Consider the following 21,234-nt stretch of genomic DNA (forward strand, 5'->3'; position numbering starts at 1 on the left):
GGTGACGTCACCGCCCGCCATGGCGGGCCGAGGGAGGAAGGAGGGATAGATGCTCAGCAGGGCGGGCCGGGTTTGGGCCGCGTCCCCTCAGCGCGGGGAAAGGGCGTTTGTGCTCGTGTTTGCTTGGAAACCGCCGGGTTGTCCCTGCGGGAAGGGACCCCGCTGCCCCCCGGAGAAGGGCGCTTCACAGCCGCCTGGCCCAGCGCGCTGCCGCCCTCGTAGTGAAGGAGATTTTCCAGCTGGTGCCTGTTGCCCCTCGGCCTGTCCCTGGAAACTTCTGAGCAGAGTCTGGCTCCATCCTCCCGTTAGGCACCCACCCGTTAGGTAACTGTACATTCATGGGCTCCTCTCAGCCTGTTCTTCTCCAGGCTGAACAGGCCCAGCTCTCTTGGCCTTGCCTCGTAAGGGAGATAGATGTTCCAATCCCCCAGGCATCCTTGTTGCCCTCCACTGGAAAACAATAAAAACTTGGTGTTTGTGATTACACAGAATCCAGCCTCACCCCAGTCTCCAGTGTTCAGGACCCAGCAGTCAGGGCCTGGGCTGAGGCTTCTTCTCCACGAAGAACACGTCCCTCATGTGCAACCATTGAGCACTGGGTCTTCACTGTGAGTGCTGAGGCCCTGGATGCCCAGGGAACCTGTGCATTCCTCATCTCTGGAAGTGCTCAAGGCTGGATGAGGCTTGGAGCAACTTGGTCTACTGGAAGGTGTCCCTGCAGGAGAGTTGAGACTAAATGATCTTGTAGTCCTTTGCAACCCAAACTCATCTATGAGTCCTGTGAGTCCTGTTCTTCTACCACCTTCTGCACGGCGTGGACACCGATGAGGCCAGTGAAAACAAGGAGACATCAGCAGATGCTTGGCCAATGATGAACTTCCAGATGCTCAAGACAGATAACTGAGGCTAACAGCCCTTTTGCCTGCAGGTTTTCAGCAGCTCTCCTCAGATCTCCTGAGAGGAGGATGAGAAATGGTGTTAATTTAACCCAGCCGAGTGTTAGCCATGGATTACACAGTTAATAGTCTTTTTTCTTCTTTGCCCGTAGCTGCAATTGGTTTAAGATGGTCTTTCATCTGTTTTAAGTTGATTTTCTTTTAATTAAATGACTGAGATAAGTAGAATTTGAGGCTGGGGAAAAAACAAAACAAAACAAATCAGCCATTATGGAAATAATACCTGCAGCCCCATTTAAAGTGTGTTTTGTTTATGCTTTGATCGCTTTCATATTACAGTATTGAAATTGTAAATGGAAAATTACACCATGTCCTGTTACATAAGCAACTGGCTTACACAGTCTGAAATACAAGGTTTTATTTATTATCATGTTTTCAGGGCTATGAACAATAGATGTTTGTTATTAGACAGTAAATAGCAGTTTTCCACTTGACTTCGTTATAACACTTAGCAGCAAAAGGGAGACACTTCTCTTTCATAAATACACTCAGCAAACTATCTCCTAGATCTCCAAGGACTGAGCAGAAGAGAAGCAGCTTTGGCTTATCTGGACAAGTTTAACTGAAGTGTTAAAGGACTGGATTTCAGCAAATTGCCCACATTATGGTTAATTTCTGGCACAGCTGTTGACTTGCTGATTCCCTGTGGGATAAAATCAACAGAAAAAGATACGCAGGGATCCCTCTGTGGCATTAATCCCAGACAGCAACAATCCTGTGCAAGGCTCTGTCAACTTGCTCTATCATTTGCAATCCAAATAGTTTGATTATGTATTAATCAACTGAGTGTCTTTCTCTGGAGTCTTAAATTTTGTAGTTACGCAAATTCAGGTCAGGTATAGGAGCAGGTGTTTGGTTATGCTTACTTAATGTTTTTATTGCTAGTATCAGTTGCATCTTGTAGAGTTTCCTTTAAAGCTACAGTTTGTCTTAGAACCTCATACATGTCCTTTAGCACTTTAGTATGTATTTTTCCCAAGGAGATCAAATGAACCCCCCATTAGATAACCACTGGGAAAACAAACAAACAAAACACAACCTCATTTGCAGAGTAAGCCAAGCAGTTCCAAAAGAATGCAGTAAAAACAGTGCCATGAACAGAGAATGAAATGCTTTTCACATATTATCTTTCAAAGGAGCAAGAGACATTCACAGCACCAGGGAAATCTGAAATAGCTCTGTCAGTAAAAAGGTACCCATAAAAAGGTGCCCATTGTATAAGAAAGATCAGATAATTTGTAAAGCATCTAGTGTTTTACAGTATCCCTAGCCTGGAGTCCTGAGCTCTTTCCAAAAATTAGAAGGCTCAACTTAGGAGGCTCCCCAAACTAGGAAAAATCTTGGATCTTCCCATTTCAAGTTACACAACCTAATAGGTAAAAAAAATAATCCTTTGCTTGAATCAGGGCTGTTAGTCATTAAGTCTGGACTAAAAATTCATTAATTATGGAATAAAGTAACAGTTAAAAATATTTTCTCTTTTACAATGTTGTCAGATCACACTGAAAACTCATTCCACTGTTGGTGCTTATCTGTCAGTTGCACACACGTGCCTTCTGAAGGAGTTCTTACACACTTGGTATTACTTTTGGAAGCACCAGATGGAATAACACACCAGAGCAGAACCTATATTCCTTTTTATGGGGAGAGCAAAGTCCAGGACTTTCATGATTTTCTCTCTCTCACCATGCTCCATCTTTTAAGAGCCTACAGGTTCAAATTATCAGGTAGTTAATTTGAAGATAATTTATCGACAAACCATGAAAGGTTTTTAGTAAAGTACCCGGGGATTTCATAGCTTGACTTGGGATAGCTGTAAGAAATTAATGAGTCCAACAAGACCAAGCACATTCAGACGCTGGAATTTGTGCCCTTGAGACTGCTGTTCCCAGCCCAGGCACAGAACACACCTCAGAGAAACATCCTTCCAGGATCACTCATTCCTGGCCTCACCCCCGTGCCAGCACCCGCCAGCTCTTACATAAGGCCTCTTGCTACATCACTTGCCACAGGCTGTTGTAAACCATTTTTCTCCCTTTCAATTCAAGGTCCTAGACAAGCAAAAATGCAGAATATTGCCAGAAAAGTCTGGGGAATGGGGATTTCTGTTGTGGATGATTAATGGAATATTATTGTTTTGCACTTAAAGGGAAATCATGGTTTCATGCCAGTAGGGTCAGGGCCTTAATATATTATGTGCTCTAGAAAGATGTAAAGAATGATAGTTAATTTTCTGGTATGACTGAGCCAAAGCCTCATCAGGTTAGAGGGGAAGAAATAGTGACACTGTGCTGAAAGCCAAAGCAAACTATTTTATTTTTTTTTTAACATTGCTAATTGCAATTCTGGTATATTTAAATTCACATCTCTACCTGCATCAGGATGGGGTGGGGCAAAAGTAAGATGCTGGGACCCTGGCTCTGTAGATACCGGCCAAATAATTATCCTTTGTGATGTCCCCCAATCTGTCCTTGGATTCATGTAATTTCTGCGATATTCTTGTTGAGAGAGACTGATCCTAGAGACCCAGAACAGGAAGATCCTTGGAGCTACATCGAGGCATTTGATCTGTTCAGTTGTATTTTGAAAATCAATTCTTCCTAACCTGAGCTCCTCGATACCACCTTCCAAGTCACGCTGCCTTGGCCTAAGCACAGGGTCTGGAAGTTCCTTCTTCTGGCTCATCATGGATTTTACTGCAAATATTTTTTACAGATATGCCTATTAAAAAGTACATTATCAGCACCAAATCCCAGGATCTCCCCATGTCACTGAGGGAGACTCATAAAGAAATTACATCTCTTTGGTAAAAGAGCAAGGCTTTTAAAAGGAACAAAGTTCCCGAGAATGGTGTGTTCCTAAAATGCTTAACAGGAGTGGGCAATACTGTCCTCTTAGGCTCTGCACAGAGACAATGCCCTAATCCTATGCATAAGATTTTTAAATTTTCTTTTCAGTGACCAGACCCATCATATACAATCCTTCAGCTCTGAGAATGCAAAAACCCCCCCTCGAGAATCTTTCATTGAAAATTGGCAGTAAAAGAATGATTTTTAAAAGCATTTTTCAGGAGTCTTTCTTCCCCGAGCAGGTGTGCAACACATAGATTTGAAAGATAAATTTAAAACAATTCAGTACAAGTTATTTGTATAAAAATGAGCATAGTGAACACTTGAGATCCTGATCACTACCCTGTAGTGATCTTGTAGAAAAAAAAACAAAAACAGTTTGCAGGATGGGAAACAGTGAGTGTAATCCAATCAAACAATGCAATAATTATGAAAAATGGAAAGGGGTCAAAGTGGGAAAGCTTTTGATTTCTTTTTGCATTGGCATTTGTCAAGGGGAGCAAAATCCATTAGCAAGGAGCAGCCTGAGTTTTAACACATCTGAGTCTTTAAAAATGTTAATGTTTAATAGGGTGTGCTCATGCTTTATATATCCCTGATAACAATCCATGGGCTGATAGGCATCTCAAGGTTGTAAATCAGTTGCAGAGCCTCACAAGGCACACAAGCACTTGGTGTTCACTCTCCTGGTTTATTATTTTATCAGAACTCATTGGCTGAATTATGGCCTTATAACAGCTCTTTCTTTGCATTATCCTGCTGTTATTGTAGCATTATTAACCTGTGTCCCATTAGGAGGTTGTATGTCCCCCTCCAGATGAGCACACAGAAGTTTGATGATCCTGTGGCTGTTTAGTGTACAGGCTCATTTTCTAGGAGGAACTGATTAGTTTCCTCAGCTCTGCCCACAAAGTCCTCTTACCTGAAGATGGTATCAGTTCTGGCTTGGGCTGGCAGAAGGACAAAAACCAATGGAGCAATGGTTTCTCCCCAGTCCTGTGTGGGATGCCTCACCTGCAAGTCAACCACTCCGCTGTAGGCTGCGTTCAGGTTTGCATACTGGTAGCCAAGGTATGTGAGGAGGAAATGGAGGTGAGGACGCCACATAAGTTGTACTTTAGAACTGCAATGATACCCTCCCACTGGAGAGCTCACCCACCATTTCCAGCAGCACGTGCACCTGCCTGAATTGCAGGTTGCAATTCCATGGGCTCATTACTTGAGAAAGGATTTCACCCCATATTATCACCAGCTACAACCTGAAGCTTTAAAAAGCCTAAAAGCCCTTTAGAAAGTGCTCTTGCTTTCTCAAATGCTCTTGCTTTCTTGCTTGACTCCAACAGAGCCATGGGGGCTACATGTAAACAGAAACCACACATTTCTTCCATCAGTACCAACTGGGCCCATGTAGGGTTTTTTTTTCCTGACTCTTACCATATCTTATGAAGTTTCAAAATTCCCAGTGGTCACACCATTTGCTCAGAATCCAGCAGAACAGGACATTCTTGGAAACGTCTGGGAGAAGAGGGTGCAGACCAAAACCTCAGAGCTGTGCAGCAAATCTTGAGGTGGACATGCCCTCCTTTCTTTGCCCACCCTGCCTAGTCCTCCTCTGCACAGCGTAATTGTCCCTTGTGAAAAACTCCACTCCTGGTAACAAGCCTTGGAGAACAGGCAGACGTGCAGGCACCTTTTTTGTGTCAATCTAGTTAGAGTTTATTGATTCTCTTTGCCTTCAGCTAATGTACTTTTATTATTATTAATAAGTAATCATCATTTTTCCACCAGTGCAGCCTGCACCCAGGAGCCTTGGAGGATTCTAGCAAAAGTATTATTAAAACTAAAGATATCTAAAGGGTTGAACACCAGCCACGGCCCAGTAATCTGATGAAATCTGCAATGGGGAGCAAAATATCCCTGCCTGAGAATATGTGACAGAGCATCAAATTGGCTTCTATCCCCAGAGCCCCCATTTACCACTGTGGCCTCTCATTCATGATCACTTCTGCTTTGTTGCCATGCCCAAGGCTGCAAAGGGTGCAGGTGGCTCTTGGGGAGCAGTTGCCCGGGCACGTGGGCCCTTGCAAGACCCTGCCCTGGTGTGTGACTCAGTGCACCTGAGTGCCAAACTGTGTCCTCCTGGCTGGCACCCCCTGCAGCAGCTGCCCAGGCAGCATCCAGCCTCTGCCTGGCCAGCTGCAGAGCCTGATCCTGGCTCCTTCCAGGTTACAATGATCCAGGATCTCTTTCCCAATCTAGGCAGAAACATTCCCTGGAGGGGATGGTTTATCTTAGAGGATGGGATACATCTTCTCATAAACAGGCAGGACAGCCAGGAAAGAGTCATCACCCAACTGAGACATAGAGAGGGATGTCCAGGCACACAGTGAACAGCAAACTGCAAAATGGTGGTTTTAGGGTCATTTGGAGATTGCCAGTAGAGGATTTTTTGGGACAAATGTCAATAACAGTGTCAGCAATGAAAGCGCTGTGTTGCTCAAGGAGGTGACTGATTTCACTGGGGTGGAAGGAAAGTAAAAAGAATCAGAGCTGTCACCTGTAGACAGATCTTCTCCAGGCTGCAACCCTGAATTAGCACATCTTCATGCCACCGCCATTCCAGCTCCTCAGTCAGCCTTGTTTTCCCTGAGGACTTCCTTGCCAGCTGCACCCTGGGCCATGCATGAGTGTGGGCTTTCCCTCCTGTGTCCTGCTTCACTTGTTGCATCACCAGTGGTCCAGCTGAGTCCAGCAATCTGGCACCACCACAGCAACCCAGCATGGGTCTTGTCCCTTGATTCTACCCATGAAATCACATAGACCACAACGTGCCCAAAACACAGATTTTCACTGGAAAACAAACACCTTGTCCCAATGTTCTAGATGAAATAGGAGCTCTGGATTAAGATAATCCATGCTTCAGAATAAAACAGTGTGTTTTATTTGGCATGGAAAAAAAAGTACATCAGGTCTAAATGAAAGTAAACAAGACCTCAGAGTCCTTTTCTCTGTGTAAAGCCTCTTGCCCAGAAGGTGTGTCCACCAAGGACAGAAGGACTATAAAGGGACCCCAAGATGCTCACACCCACACTTTGATGTAGACATGGCCATGCAGAGCTTGCTGCAGAACGTGGGCTCCAGCTCACTGCTCTGTTTGGCAGCAGGGCTGGTTGCCCTCCTTTACCTTCTTACCAGCCTGAAGAAGTCGGTCTGCAATTTGCCTCCTGGGCCACGACCTCTTCCTCTGATTGGAAACTTGAATGTGGTGGACCTGAAAAAGCCATTCCAGTCGCTGACAGAGGTAGGGTGGGAGCAAGCAAGCAGGAGGAAAAGGTGCAATTCCTGAAGCGAGGAATGCAACCAGGGAAATGGAGATGTGGTTGTATTTGTGTTGTGTGGAGGGCAGAAATGAGGCATTTGGGGCATAGACAGGCTGGTGGAGTGACTTTACCTTCAGAGGTATACACATACAAGTATTTATAGATATAAATATTGCTTCCTTTTTACATACACAGACCTAGACCTTCATTCCTTGCAATCAGCTCCATATTGTTGGTATTTTGAGCTCCTCAGAGGCTGCAGGTAGAAGACTGTAGTTGGGCCAGCTTGCTGACAGATCAGAACTTTCTGCCATCAAGAGATGTCTCACTGCAGACAGACCTCTCCTCCTAAAAGCAAGTGAAAAGGAATAAAGGGGCGAAGGGAGGAAGAAAGGGTATCATCCCCCCAGCAGAGGAAATGGGGCCATATGCACATTTATTTCCGAAGCTCATTATATACCTGCAAAGCACATCTCGACTCTGCCTGCCCATCCCTTCCCCTGCACACACACTCAGGCCAGGGTTACTTAAGACTTGATGTGTGGCTTTTGTATTCCTAGGTAAACAAATTGCTTTTTCTTATGCAGCTCCATGGATACTTTTATTTCTAAAACAGAAAATAAATACATAAATAAATAAAGGGCTTAAATATTATTCTGTGATAATAAACCCAGGTGCAATGTTTGTTTCAGAAACTGTCTGCTCTGCTCCCATAGGGAAGTGGGGAAAGGTCAATGTGAATTCAGATTTCTCTGGTTGCTGTAGAGGCAGTTGAGGTGCCCTCAGTGACCTGTCACATACCTTGTGTGTGCTTTCTGGAGGCTGTGACAGGGGAAAGCCAGTCCCCCGTGAGCTCCTTCAGCCCACCCAACGGTCTGCAGTGCGGACATGGAAATTCACCAGCCGGTCATAGAAGTAGGGGCATCCTGGGCTGCCAAAGTACAGAATTGCTATAGCAGTCACATGATGGTCTTGATTTACAGCGCAGAGGACCACGCAGAGCATGGTTTTGAAGGGCTTCTGGTCACTCCCATCCAATCATTGCTGTGTCTGAGTGTGCCAGTGTGGGAGAGCAAATATTTTTGGCGGTACTGGGGGATTTTATGACACCCACCATCAAACAAAGACACCAGACTCATTTCCTATAATCTGCCAAGCATCTTTCTTTAGGCTTTCAGGTTTGCCACATTCAACACTTGTGCTGCTGAGAAATAACAGAGTTGTTGCCAAGAAGTTCTAATGCAAAGAAATGACCCGAGGCAGGCTGGGAGGCGGCCGTGGTTCCCCGGCTCTGCCACCCGCTCTAAGAGCTGCTGGGGATCAAAGAACCAGTGTTAATGTTATCTCCCAAGCCATCAAACCACGGTTTGATGAAAACAAATTCAATTTGTCTGGTGTAGTAACAGGAGCTGCTTCTAGTCTGAAATTCAATTTTCAGAATGGATCTAATGCATAGCAAATGGTAACCTAGGCACGTCGGCAACAGGACGACATTTGGAGCGGAGGGTTTGCAGGGTGTTGAAACGAAGTCTAAAATACTGAGTGAATTATTAGATTGTCAAAGCCACCCTTCTGTGTAACAGATGATTCATATTTAATTTGCTATAAAAGCCTAGAGCTGCTGTGACATTATCTACAAGAACATGCTTCCTAGTCGGATTCAAGTTTCTGGTGGCCAGCAAATAATTTTGTGCTGACTGCAACACTACCCACCTTGCCATAATTAGAGACAAGTGCTGTCCTGAAAGAAAGACTTATTGTCTAGCTTTGTTTTTGTAATGTTTGTGGCTTCAGCCTCCAAGATACGTGCACACCCGCTTGCCTCAGGTCAACAGCATTAAAATAAACAGGCCTGCCTGCTACAGCATTTTCTAACCAGCCTCCTGAGAGTGGCATCCGCAGGCTGGCCTGTTGCTGCAGAACACCACAGGAATGCAGTGGCATTTTATTGACTGCTCTGATAGGAGCAGAGATAGCAGACACCTTGTTGTGCAAACAGTGTGCAAGCAGAGATGCTGGCAGTTGATACCTTTTCCTCATTAGTTGCATTACAGCAGCACCTGGAGACTTCAGGGAGGGCTGGGAGGCTTTTTTCAGGCTAGAAACCACCACGGGTGGGTAGTGCTAGCGTTTGGGTCCAGATCTGGTTTTGAATGAACATACTTAATTCACCTTGACAGCTCTCCAAGATATATGGCAATGTCTTCACTGTGCATTTTGGACCCAGGAAAGCGGTGGTGCTGGCTGGATATGAAACCATCAAGGATGCCCTTTATAATCATGCTGAAGACTTTGGAGAGAGGGCAGATATACCCATATTTAGGAAAATGACACAAGGAAATGGCAAGTGATCTTTTCGTTGGTTAGTTTTTGTAGTTTGTGCTCAGTATATTCTTACAGCAGAGAGTATCATCCCCTTACAGATTGTTTTTTGTTTATATAATTGTAGCTGTAACAGCAGCAAATATGTAACATTGTATATATAACAGCAGCTTTGGTACAGTATGTAAGAAGGCCTTACAAACATCTACTAACCATGGGTAACATAAGGGTGTTACACCTTTGTTTTAGGCATAGCATTTAGCCATGGAGAGCAATGGAAAACTATGAGAAGATTCACCTTGGCCACACTGCGAGATTTTGGAATGGGAAAGAGAACCATTGAGATCCGAATCCTGGAGGAAGTAAATTCCCTTATAAAATATTTTGAATCCTATCATGGTGAGTGCCAAGATTTTCATCTGCAGACAGAAAACTTGTCTAGCAGAACAATAAAGGTTAATGAAAGTTTAATGCTGAGCAAATGGTATCTCATGGTTAAAGTTCAGCATGTGCTGAGGCCTTAAAATGTTGAAACTGAGTTCCCTGCTCTGCATTCTGGGTGCTGAAAAAGTTTTTTCTTTAGGAGCTCAGGACTATGTTTCCATAGGAAGCCAGACTGAAAAAAACATAATCACTTTGTCATTTGTTTTCATTGCTTGAAATACAGGGAAACCATTTGATACAAAGATGATACTCAACAATGCTGTATCCAATGTCATCTGCTCTATCTTGTTTGGAGAGAGGTTTGAATATGATGATCCTGTATTTCTAACTTTGCTGAAGCTGATAAATGAAAATACCAAGCTGTTGGGCTCCCCTATGGTGCTGGTAAGAGCTTGATTTTATGTTTTAGCTTTTAGTTTTTTGTGAGAAATCAGGTTGCCTCCCACATCTTGCCTCTTGAGAGCACGAACATCATCAGCCAGACAGACTGTACAGAACACATCTATGTCCTGTATCCACAGTGCACAGATTCCCAGGCCCCTGTGCTTAGCCCGTGAATCTTATTAGTAAAATAAAAAAAAACCCAAGGTCTTCACAAAAGGAAGAGCAGAAACACAATACTTCTCTCATATCAGAGACTGGCTCTGAAATGCCATCTCAAATCTGTTCCCTTGTATTACACCTTCAGTGACTGGCTTAGTTCTGCCTCCCCTAGAATCAGGTTTGAGAAACTTTTATGGCTGTTTTTTGGCCACTGAAACTCAGCCTTAAAAAACTAACAGGTGATATAAGCCTGTTCTTTCCTGACACAAAGCTTCTGCTTTGAACGTTGGTGGAGTCATCTTTCTGAGCTGCACTGGGGTCCGTGGCTGGCTGTGACTCCAGACTAGCTAAGCCCAAAAATTCACCACCCGAGCACAGATCAGTCACACACTGTGTACAGACACTCTCCCGAGATGAGGCACTAGCTGACAGCTAATCTCAGGTGTTTAATTGGCAAGGTAGCTAGTGGCCTCCTTGAAGATGTGTATACCTGTCCTGGGAGGAACAGGGGTGAGACCCCTCCTTTCTTCTGACAGCACGTTTGTCCATCTGACATACTGCAATGCCATGCCCAGTCCAGCTTCTAGGAGCAGTGTGGTTGGCTTATCTTGGTGCTGTGCCTAAGCTAATTGCTTGGAAAGCATCATGTTGACATGGCAATATTGTCTGTCTGGGAAGGTAGACAGTTCAAGCCCTATCTGCTGCCATAGGATGTGATGGACCTGAGGGTTTTCCCTGGAAAAAGTACAATGCTTTCATTCCCATCTTTCTACCTCTAAGACCCTCTGTCCCACCACCTACACTGCTGGAAGCCCTGAAAGAAGATTAAGCTGATGAGTCTCCCAAAAGTCATGACAAAGCCTCAGGCAGAGGTATAAGAGAAAGAGCACGATTTCTGCAGCAATTCGTAGCTGCTCTGACTGTACAAGCAAACATGGGTGAATTACAGCCTGGAATGTCAGGGCATGGGACAAGGGACCAGCAGTGTGATGTGAGATCCCAGTATGTGTTCAACATGCCAATTAACAGTAAGACTTCTCTTGCTCCACAGTTATATAATTTCTACCCAACCCTTGGATTTCTCTCTGGAGCTTCCAAGACTGTGCTTCAAAATATCAGGGAGCTGAATGCTTTTCTCCAGAAGCTCTTCCAGGAACACAAAGAAGAGCTTAGTGAAAATAACTTAACAGGCTTTGTTGATGCCTTTCTGATGAAGCAACAACAGGTACTTCAAAGCTAAGTCTCAAGAGTCTTTCTATTCTCTTAGCTCTTATTCTTAGGACTGACCAACACTCAGGGTCTGGGAGTGAGGGGAAACAGAAGAACTGCAGTGAGCAGAGTGTATCAAAGAATATATATAAATATATACTCACAGTGAGCTGCACTGTACTCACTCCTCTGGAACTGCTGGTTAAAGGATCTAGTTGTCAGGATGTCCCACATGAGTGAAATAAGTTACTGCTTCAGCACACGTAAGGAGGAGATCATGCCAAACCTTCCTGCAAGAATGGTACATTGTGAACTTCATTGCAGTAACTAAATTCCTAGTAACCTAATATCTGCACCTGGGAAATGCACATGTGCTTGGGACCAGACAAATTCCATACAGCAGAGTTCCTAATGCTAAAATACTAATAATTCAGTTTCTCACAGCATGTAAAGTCACAAAAAACTAAAATGCAGATAGAAATGCTGGCAACATGGTCACATATTGGTAACAGTCACTGTAGAACTGATGGCTGTTGTCTGTGTATTTTGAAGGAGTCAAAGAAACCCCACACTACGTTCAACAATGGAAACCTGATGTTTTCCACCCTAGACCTCTTTGCTGCTGGGACTGAGACTACTTCTACCACTGTGCGCTGGGGGCTTCTTCTGATGATGAAGTACCCTGAAATCCAGAGTAAGGCTGAGAACTCCTCCTGTACAATACGCTTATACTTGTATGCTTAAGGCTTTGGCTGTGGCAGGGAGTGGGACTCATTCAGTGTTGTCTAGACTAATTATTCCCAGTACTCTGAGGGAGATAACAACCACTGACTTTGCAAAGGAATTTTATTCAGCTGGATTTCAATAATCCAGCCCCACCAAGTGGGAGAGGCTCAGGGCCAGTCTACAGTTAGAGTAAAGCTCTCCCAGCCTTATTCTCCTGCAGGCAATGGGCTTACATCACTACAGGGCTCTTTAGGAGATGATTCTGATCTGGTTTCTTTTGAAGGCTATGGGGCAGCAAAGGTGTGTGAGCAGAATCAGGCATGGGGTGTACTGGAGTGACTCCATTCAAGCTCCCTTGGCTCAGCAACAAACCCAAAAGAACCACACCATGCCCTTACTCACCCACTTCTGCTTTTCCCAAATACCCCTCAAAGTTTCCCCTTTTCTACATCTTGGCCAAGCTGTAGGCCATTCCAGGTGCAAGATAAGAGGGTTATCAGCTTCTTAATCCTTTCCTCTCTCCAAGGAAAGATTCAGGAAGAAATGAACCAAGTCATTGAACCAGGAGAGCTGCCTAAGTTGGAGGACCGGAAAAAAATGCCTTATACAGATGCAGTGATACATGAAATACAGAGGTTTGCCAATATTGTCCCAATGGGTGTCTCACGATCCACTCCTACCGATGTGAATTTCCAAGGCTATGTGATTCCTAAGGTGAGCTTTGAGGTTTGCAGCTTCCACTGCACAAGTTCCTTACACTTCTGTTTAAAGCAGACAAGAAGAAAAACATCAAAAGCTAAAGACACCATGATGTGTGGTTTAATTGATTATATGATTCTTTATCTTGGACCCAGGGTAGCTGCTATAAACATGCACTTGGCTGTGGTCTGTTACAGCTGTTTGGAGCCAGAAAAAACAGTGATTAATTAAACCACATTGGTTTGAATCTCTTATGCCAAATGTGGAACCTCTACTTCAGCATCTTTCTTGAAAGACCTGGCTGCGTGAGAAGGGAATGTTTTGTGGTCCAAAAAGAGAGCAGCAGCTACTGATGACAGGCAGAGCCACGGCAGGACAGGGAAGCATCCCCCAGTTCTGTTTGCCATGGCTGAGTCTTGTTTCCCTCTTCACATTAGAAAAAAAGAGAGCACCCTGGCTTGACAAGGAAAGTGATCTGCTCTAAACAGCTCCTGTGAGTTTCTTTGATCTCTTTCAGGGTACAGAGATTATTCCACTGCTGACCTCTGCTCTGAATGACAAGTTATACTGGAAAACCCCAGATCAGTTCAACCCTTCCCACTTCCTGGATGCCGATGGGAACTTCATTAGGAGAGAGGCATTTATTCCATTCTCCATAGGTGAGATGGGTAAGGTGGGCACCAGCTTGGGCTATGATCATGGCACAGTTCCCACTGATTCCAGAAAAATATGAAAGTGGAGGACACAGACCATAGAATAAGAGATTTCTGGTCATTTGTCCTGTCCACCATTGCTGCATGTAACCACCTCTTCATTGGAAGATCTGGGAGACACCAGTTTCATGAATGGTCTCACATACCTAAAGGCATCTGTGTGGTTTGAGACAAGTCAGTAGCACCTCTAATGTACAGAGAGAAGGAAGGAAAAATTTCCTACCTCAGCAGCTTGCTCTGACAGACTGCACATCCATTTTAGAAGGTCTCAGACATCAACACTAGCAGTTATGGTGCTGATCATTTACTTCTCTCCTGCTTGTTTTCAGGACGAAGGGCTTGCCTTGGAGAAGGACTGGCCAGAATGGAGCTGTTCCTCTTCTTTGCAGGCTTGCTCCGCAAATTTGTTTTCCAACCCGCTCCGGGAGTGGATAAGTCAGACCTAGATCTCACTGCTGATGTTGGCTTCACCTTGACCCCTATGCCTCACCTGGTTTGTGCTGTGCCCTCTGAATGATCAAATAACATGGGGTTAGAACAGTGAACACTTCCAGCTTGAAAGCAAGTCTAGTTACAGAGCAAAGCACTGGGCACTGCTGGTTTTCTCTCACTCATGCTATTCTTTCCAACAGCTCTCGTGGTGTGTCCGTAGAAAGCAAAGCCTCCAGACCCCCTTGAGCACTGCTCTCACAAACTGTGTGATTCATTCCTGGAACAGCACATCAGAGACGCAGTTTTCAAGGCTGTTTGAAAGAATGAAATGGCTTCAAGCTTCCTCTATAGATGTAACCCATCAGGGGCTCTCCCTCGAGAGCCTCCATGGGGAATTTCTCCACCCAAAGTCCAAGCTCTATAGCAGAGATGATTATCGATGTCCCAAGTGGAGACAACAGGCACTTAATGGATCTAGAAATCTCCCCAGGACAGTTGTTCAGCTGAGCCTCAGGCTGAGCTTCTATTGTGCCATACAACCTGCCTTATCTTTATTACAGAGTCCCAGACCCGAGGGTGTAACGTGGGCTGATGCCAAGAGCCAGACACAGGACAGTTATCAGAAAACATCTGAGAGGTTTGGGAAGTGGGTTCCTTCCAACTCACACAGGCACTTTATGCTGAAGAGACTATTTATGATGGGGCAAATCTGGCAGCTTTCTGCTTCTGCTAAGAAAGGCATTTCTACTACTCCCTCACCTCTCCTGGCTTCGTGCTGGCTTTGGCACTTGCCCCATCCCTTAGTGAGCCATCTTAGATCCCTAAACTGGCAGAAAAAGACCAGCCACAGAAAGTGAAGCATTTCTGGGGCTTGCAGTTACAAATTCAGCACTGATAATGCTCACATTCTGCCAGCAGAGATCCTCCATCATTGTCAGGACTAATAGGATGTTTTATGTAGTCACTGCAAAAACAGATGTAAAACTGGTAATAGAGTCTGGAAGGAGAAGCAGGTTAGACCTTGATAGCAAGTAGCTCACCTGGGCTGTTAACTTCTCATTTGGTGGTCTCTGTAGAAAGCTGGTGACACCCCAGGGACTGTGGCTGTCCTAGAGCAGCTGTTTGATTGCTACAATGAATGATTTATTTCAAGTAGCAACCATTAGCAGCAGGAACAACTAGCTGTACCCACAAGGCTACACTCACTGAGGGAAAGCCTGATACGTGTGGGAAATCCAAATGGTGGTGCGGGTACCAGAGAGGAGGGTCCTTCATGTGCTGTGGAACAGGCAGGAATCCACATGTGGGTTAGGGACTGAGGATGCTTTTGTGTTGGAGGCAGGAAAGACAGGTTAGGATGAAAAGAAAAAAGGGAGAAACAGAAAGTTACAGAAACTGAGGGAGTGGTTATGTTAAATCTATAACATAAACCCCAAACTGCTGTCACCTAAAGCTTATCTGTGCTGCAAACAGAAAGAAACCAAAAAGAGAGTATGAAGGGATGACAAGGCTTTGATTCACCAAGACACTGCTTCTTCACACGAGCTTCAGTTCACAGAAGCAAAGGCAGCCCTCTGGTAGTTGCTCTGTACCTTGTACTGGCATTGCCCTTGTACACACATGGCCCCGTGGGGCCAGCTCCAGCTTCCGGGAACATCTCGAGGACTCTGCTTAACAGGCTACGTGACAAGAAATCCTTTGCTGCTACATTTGCTTATATTTGTTTTGCTGTTCCTCTATTTGCAATCTAATTACTACAAGCCTGACCTTATCTCCTACTTAATCAATAAATATTTTACTCTCTTGTTCTATCTGGTGTCGCGGGATGAAACTGATTTTGGGTCGAAACGAAGAAGTTGGGCTGCACCACCTTTTAATACACCCACATGAGAGAGGTGAGCACAGGGATCCCTGGGCAACATTCAGCCAGAACATGTTTAGTGAGTGATTTTCAGAGCCACAAACAGCTCAAAGGAAAGAATTTAATTTCTAACTCCAGAAAACCGCAGTTGCTGCCTGAGGCAGGACGAGGCTCTGGACACCTCTCTGATGGGGCCTCCTGCTGTGATTCCTGTGGCTCCCACCCTTGCTTAAAAGGACCTCATCAGGGTAAAAGCCAGCTGGAATTACCTGAGGCTGCAGTCCTGGCTGCACTGCTGGTCAAGAGTGGGACTGATGGGAAGGCAGAGAGTTTTAGGGGGGGTTAAGTTAAAGGATGCAGGGCTGGTGCTTTGCTGAGTGGCTCTCCCCAGGCAGGCCAACTGGCAGCGCAGTGGCTGCCCTTGAAGGTGGGTTGATGATGCCCATGCTCCATGTCCTCCCCAGCACCACCTGGTTCACATGCTGTAGCAGGGGATTGATGGCTCTGTGGGGAGAAGGATGGAGGACAACCCGGCCACGAACACCCTGAGGGGCCCGGCTGCCCCAGGAATGCACCCGGAGCGGTGTCAGCACCTGGCAGGTGCTTTGTGCTCTGCTCTGTGTGCTGAGCCAGGGGAGCACGTAGCAGCACCCACTCCGGAGAGGAACACCTACCAGACTCATCACTGAGACAGGAATTTCTTGTCATCGCAAGAGCTTTACTTACCTTTGTCATTTTAATGCATTGCACTCAGAGCCTGGTTTTAAAAAAACAACACAAAAACCACAACAACCCAATACACTCCCTCCTCTGGCTTTTCAGAGATCATTTAAGTCTCTTTCTGAAAGGCCTTTTCATGATTTCAGCAGCTCCTGGAGCAAGGATGAAATACCAGGAGAGGGGCAGCAACAGGTAACTTTTGCACTGCAGGTGCTGCCAGTCCAACAAAACCCTGCAGGAACAAAGGCTCTGCACAGGGCACAGAGCTTGTGCCACCGTGAGTTCTCATCCCAGTGCCCACGTTCTGCACCCTGTGCCAGCCTTCCTCCTTCTTGCCTGTCTTTACAGCTCCTCTGCCTCTCTGCTCACTTGAGCAGGCAGGGCTGAGTCACCCTAGGCATGCTGTGGGGGAAACCGTTGCCTCCGCCCCCATTTCTTGGAAACTAATTTAAAAAAATATAATAATCACAGAAATGTTGCAACACACTTTGCTGTTTCTGCTTCTGGGCAGCTGTTTGCTGTGACACCTCCACATCATGCAGTCAGCTCCAGCGTGCAACCAAGCAGCTGCTGGCTTTGGCACTGTGCTAACCATAGCTGTGCCACCGTTCACATTAGGTCCACTTCCTTCCCTACCTCCTCTGCAAGGCTGAGAGGACCCACATTTGCTGAGTAATGGCCTTTTTATAATCTAACCTTTGGATAAATGTACCTTTAGCCTTGTGCTTCCCCATCATGCAAGATGGCTCTTTCTTCCCTGAACAATCTTACTCCATCGGCTGTCTATTCCCAGTATTCTCCTGAAAACCACTGTTCAACCAGGTAGATCTCAATTTCCTCTAGACAGGATTTAAACTGTTATGAGAGATGCAGGTTCCAGGTGTTTCAGATCTTTGACTTAAAATAATCCCATTCTCCTGTCTTGTTCCTCTTCTGAAGCCTGCTGGGTCACCTGGCTTCATTAACTTCACTAACTTCTTCCCCCTAGCCCTTAGAAGCTGCCCCTGCAAAACAAAGAATCCTCCCAGAAGTTTCAAACCTAATTTTGTCTTTCCATTCCACTCATGAATCCAGTCATGATCACTTGATCCAAGCTAATTTTCCGTGGCTAGCTATTACATGTCCTCCACTTCAGACACGAAGTCTGAAATCACATCCCTTCTGGGCACTTCAGAGCCGACTTTATGAAGAAGTTTATGGTCTACAACCCTCAGGACACATGGGCTTCACCATTACTAATGACCTTTGATCTCCACTTGACACTAAGAAAGTGTGAGTGTCCTGTAATGATACTATTAGTTAATCTAGTAACATGGAGATCTCCAACCCTACCCAAACCTGAACCTGGGAGTTTCTAACAGGATTCAGAGAAACATTTTTTATTTCCCAGTGTCAGCAGAGTGTTTGGCAGGTCATAGTACTGCTAATAAAGGACCTCGAGGTCTCAGGGGAGGAGGAGGTTATAGAGGAATGCCAAGCACCTTTTCCCATGTATATGTTCTTGCACACACATGCATGGGTTTGTAATTTGAAACTCTCTTTACTTCTGGACAGGCTTTGCAAACTGCTTAGACCACATTCTCTGAGGTGTTTAAAGAGGGTGGAGTATGCAGTATTTATTTAGGTACTCTACAAACCTTAATAAGAATTGAGTGCTTGTAGCAATCGCAGAGAGCAAACAGAAAGCCAGCTGGCAGAAACTGAGCAGTGCCACTGCATTTTTATTGCTTCTAACCTCCCCAAAACCGATTTATTACTAAAAAAAAAAAAAAAAAATGTCTTTTTTAATTTCATTTCTCTCTGATCCTGTATTAATTTGCCTGCTGTGTGCAGCAGTATTGTTAGCTGTGCTCTATTTTTCAACTGGCTATAAAAATTCAGCTTTCAAATTACCTCCTGGTCCAACTCCTCTTCCGAAACTTCCGATCATTGGTAACCTGCACTTGGTGGATCTTAGAAGGCAAGATAAATCACTAATGAAGGTAGGACAAAAACCCCCAAACCCAGACCCTCCTAGATTTTAAAGCTGCCTGGGATATATTACTGAGAACTTTTATTTATTTTTTTTTAATTCAAACTAAATTGTAAAGGTGTGAAAATTGCTTGATAGTATTTTTCTGGGCTTCTTGTAGCCAATGTCTGTGTCGATGCAATGTCATTTATGAGCGATCAACCATTAAAAAAAAGACCTCTGGATAATATGGGAATTCTTCATGTAATTCTGATGATGTACATGAAGTATATAATGCTTGTGGGATTTGAAATGTTAATTTGAAAGCCTGGATACCCAGGAATATTTTAAAGCATTAGGACCTAACTAACATGAAATTAAATTGCTTACCTCCCCTCTGAGCTTTGGGGAGCTGGCAATGGGAATTCTGTGACGCTGCTTTGGAGAGGGCCAAAATCCAGATGCCCTGTTGCAAAATCCACTTCCCTCTGGATGAATTTGGTACGCCTTAAACCTAGACAGCAGGACAAGAGGGATGGGAACGTTGCCCTCAGGACTCAGAATAAATAGCCTGTAAACTCTTCTGTTAACCCGTAATTAAGACAACTTACCCCACTTATGGTGGTTAACTGTTCTGCAGTGCAAGAAGAAGCTGGCAGAGCCTGGGAGGGCTTCTGTTGGGCTGCTGAGCTCCCTGCTCACCAGCACCTTTGGGGACCGACCTCTGCAGGGGAGAGAGGGAGCAAAGAGGGAGCCAAGAGCCAGCGGCTGAGGAGGAGCTCTGGGCTCGGCTCAGCGCCGGGGCTCAGCAGACACGGGCGGCTCTGCAGGAGCAGCCTGGGGGTGGGTTGGTGCTGCCTGCCGTGGGGTGAGGCTCCCAGCACCTGGGGTTGGCAAAGCAGTGTCAGGGCTGGGGTCAGTTTACCCAACGGGGCTGGGCAGACGTTGCTGCAGCTTCTGCAGGGCGCTTTGGAATTACCTCCGCATGCTTTCATCACCTGCTCGGCTGTATTTGGTTTGCCTTTACTTTGGGATTGCTCCAGAGGGGTTATCCTTCCATCTCTGCCCCACAGAGAGCAAAAAATAGTGATTGCATCAAGCAGCAGGCACCGGTGTTTTCTGGCTGGGCACCCAATGGGTCCCCCTGTCACCCTGCTGAGGCTGCCCGCACGCACTGTGGGCTTGCTTAGGCAGCAGATTTGAGCTGTGCCTTCCCACCACCTTGCTCCAACCCAAACTCCTCTTGGCTGTCCCCAGCTGCTCTTTTCAAGCTGCCAGGGAGCAAGATGCAGCCGCAGCACCAGGGTGGATGTAGGCAAGAGCATTCAGCCTTCCATGGACCCCGGTGCAGTGGATGCATCCCTGTCATCTGCCAAGGTCCACAGGGCCTTGTCCTAGACCCCTCTCCTTGGCAGAGAGGAGCAGGGATCATTGCACAGCTGGCCCTGGGGCACACACAGGACATGCCACATGGTCCTGGAGTGATTTTCAGCCCCCCGAGGCACCATGTTGTCTTTGTAACCACCTGGCAAGGCACAGCTTTGGCAGGGAGCTGAGGAGAATTTGCTCTGGGCTTTGTGACAGCAAAAAAGCCTCTCTAGGTCAGACCCTTTTTGGTGCAAAAGGATCATCACTTTCTGTACAAGCAAAGGGAGAGGCAGGGGTGCAGGTAGCCTTCTCCTGCCATAGGTTTCCCTGCTGTGCACAACTGAGCTATAGGTACCAAAGTCAGGTCCATGCAGAGGGCCACAGATCTGCAATTTTTGGTCATCTAGGGCAAAGTAAACACCCGGCGTGGGGCAAACAGCCCCTCTGGTCTAGAAGCAGGGACACAGGAGTGCTCTGGTGTGAGAGAAGCATCACACCAAAGCTTTCCTGTGTAATAGCATCATTACTTACACTTAAATGTCTTCTCTGTTTTCATCTTTCTCCGGTTTGCCAACTTGTGTTGCCATTTGAGGTCCAGTCTTTAACTCTAGGTGGGTTTTCTTGTTTTTCATTTACTTTCTCCTTAACAGCAAAACCAGATCCTTAAAGCACTGATGGGGATGGGGGTTCTTTCATGGCAATAAGCCTAAAATCTATATGGATGCCAGCCAGGCATCCATAGAAAATGCCTCGTGTTTGACTACGATGAGCTACAGCTCACAGATGCCCTTCTGCAGATAGTGGCTCCACAGGCATTCCCAGCAGGGCACCAGGATGTAATATGTCCTTTGAGAAGGCAACTGGCACTTGCCCTTTGCACATTCCCTCCCTCCCCTCCCATCACACCTCATCTCTTTTTCAGCTTGCAGAAAAATATGGCCCCATCTTCACCCTCCACTTTGGGTTCCAGAAAGTTGTGGTCCTGACCGGGTACGAAGTTGTGCGGGAGGCACTTGTGAACTACACAGAGGAGTTTGTGGACAGACCATCCATCCCAATATTTGACCAAATTCAGAACGGAAAAGGTACTAGAGAAATGAGGGGGGTGGGAGGGAAGGATG

General features: G+C 45.8%; 1 protein-coding gene across 1 annotated transcript in view; it reads left to right on the forward strand.

Moving 5' to 3' along the window:
* Positions 1-6,908: 6,908 nt before the first annotated feature.
* LOC104393815 overlaps positions 6,909-21,234 on the forward strand; it is a 20,346-nt gene continuing 6,020 nt past the window's right edge. Inside the window, exons 1-11 of the mRNA XM_010003336.1 lie at positions 6,909-7,106; positions 9,306-9,468; positions 9,697-9,846; positions 10,115-10,275; positions 11,486-11,659; positions 12,196-12,337; positions 12,896-13,083; positions 13,586-13,727; positions 14,111-14,283; positions 18,570-18,776; positions 21,036-21,198. Of these exons, the coding sequence (XP_010001638.1) occupies positions 6,909-7,106; positions 9,306-9,468; positions 9,697-9,846; positions 10,115-10,275; positions 11,486-11,659; positions 12,196-12,337; positions 12,896-13,083; positions 13,586-13,727; positions 14,111-14,283; positions 18,570-18,776; positions 21,036-21,198 (1,861 nt within the window). The remainder of the gene's footprint in view (positions 7,107-9,305; positions 9,469-9,696; positions 9,847-10,114; positions 10,276-11,485; positions 11,660-12,195; positions 12,338-12,895; positions 13,084-13,585; positions 13,728-14,110; positions 14,284-18,569; positions 18,777-21,035; positions 21,199-21,234) is intronic.

The sequence above is a fragment of the Chaetura pelagica genome, unplaced genomic scaffold (genome assembly GCF_000747805.2).
Source record: "Chaetura pelagica isolate M959 unplaced genomic scaffold, ChaPel_1.0 scaffold138, whole genome shotgun sequence".
Taxonomy (NCBI): domain Eukaryota; kingdom Metazoa; phylum Chordata; class Aves; order Apodiformes; family Apodidae; genus Chaetura; species Chaetura pelagica.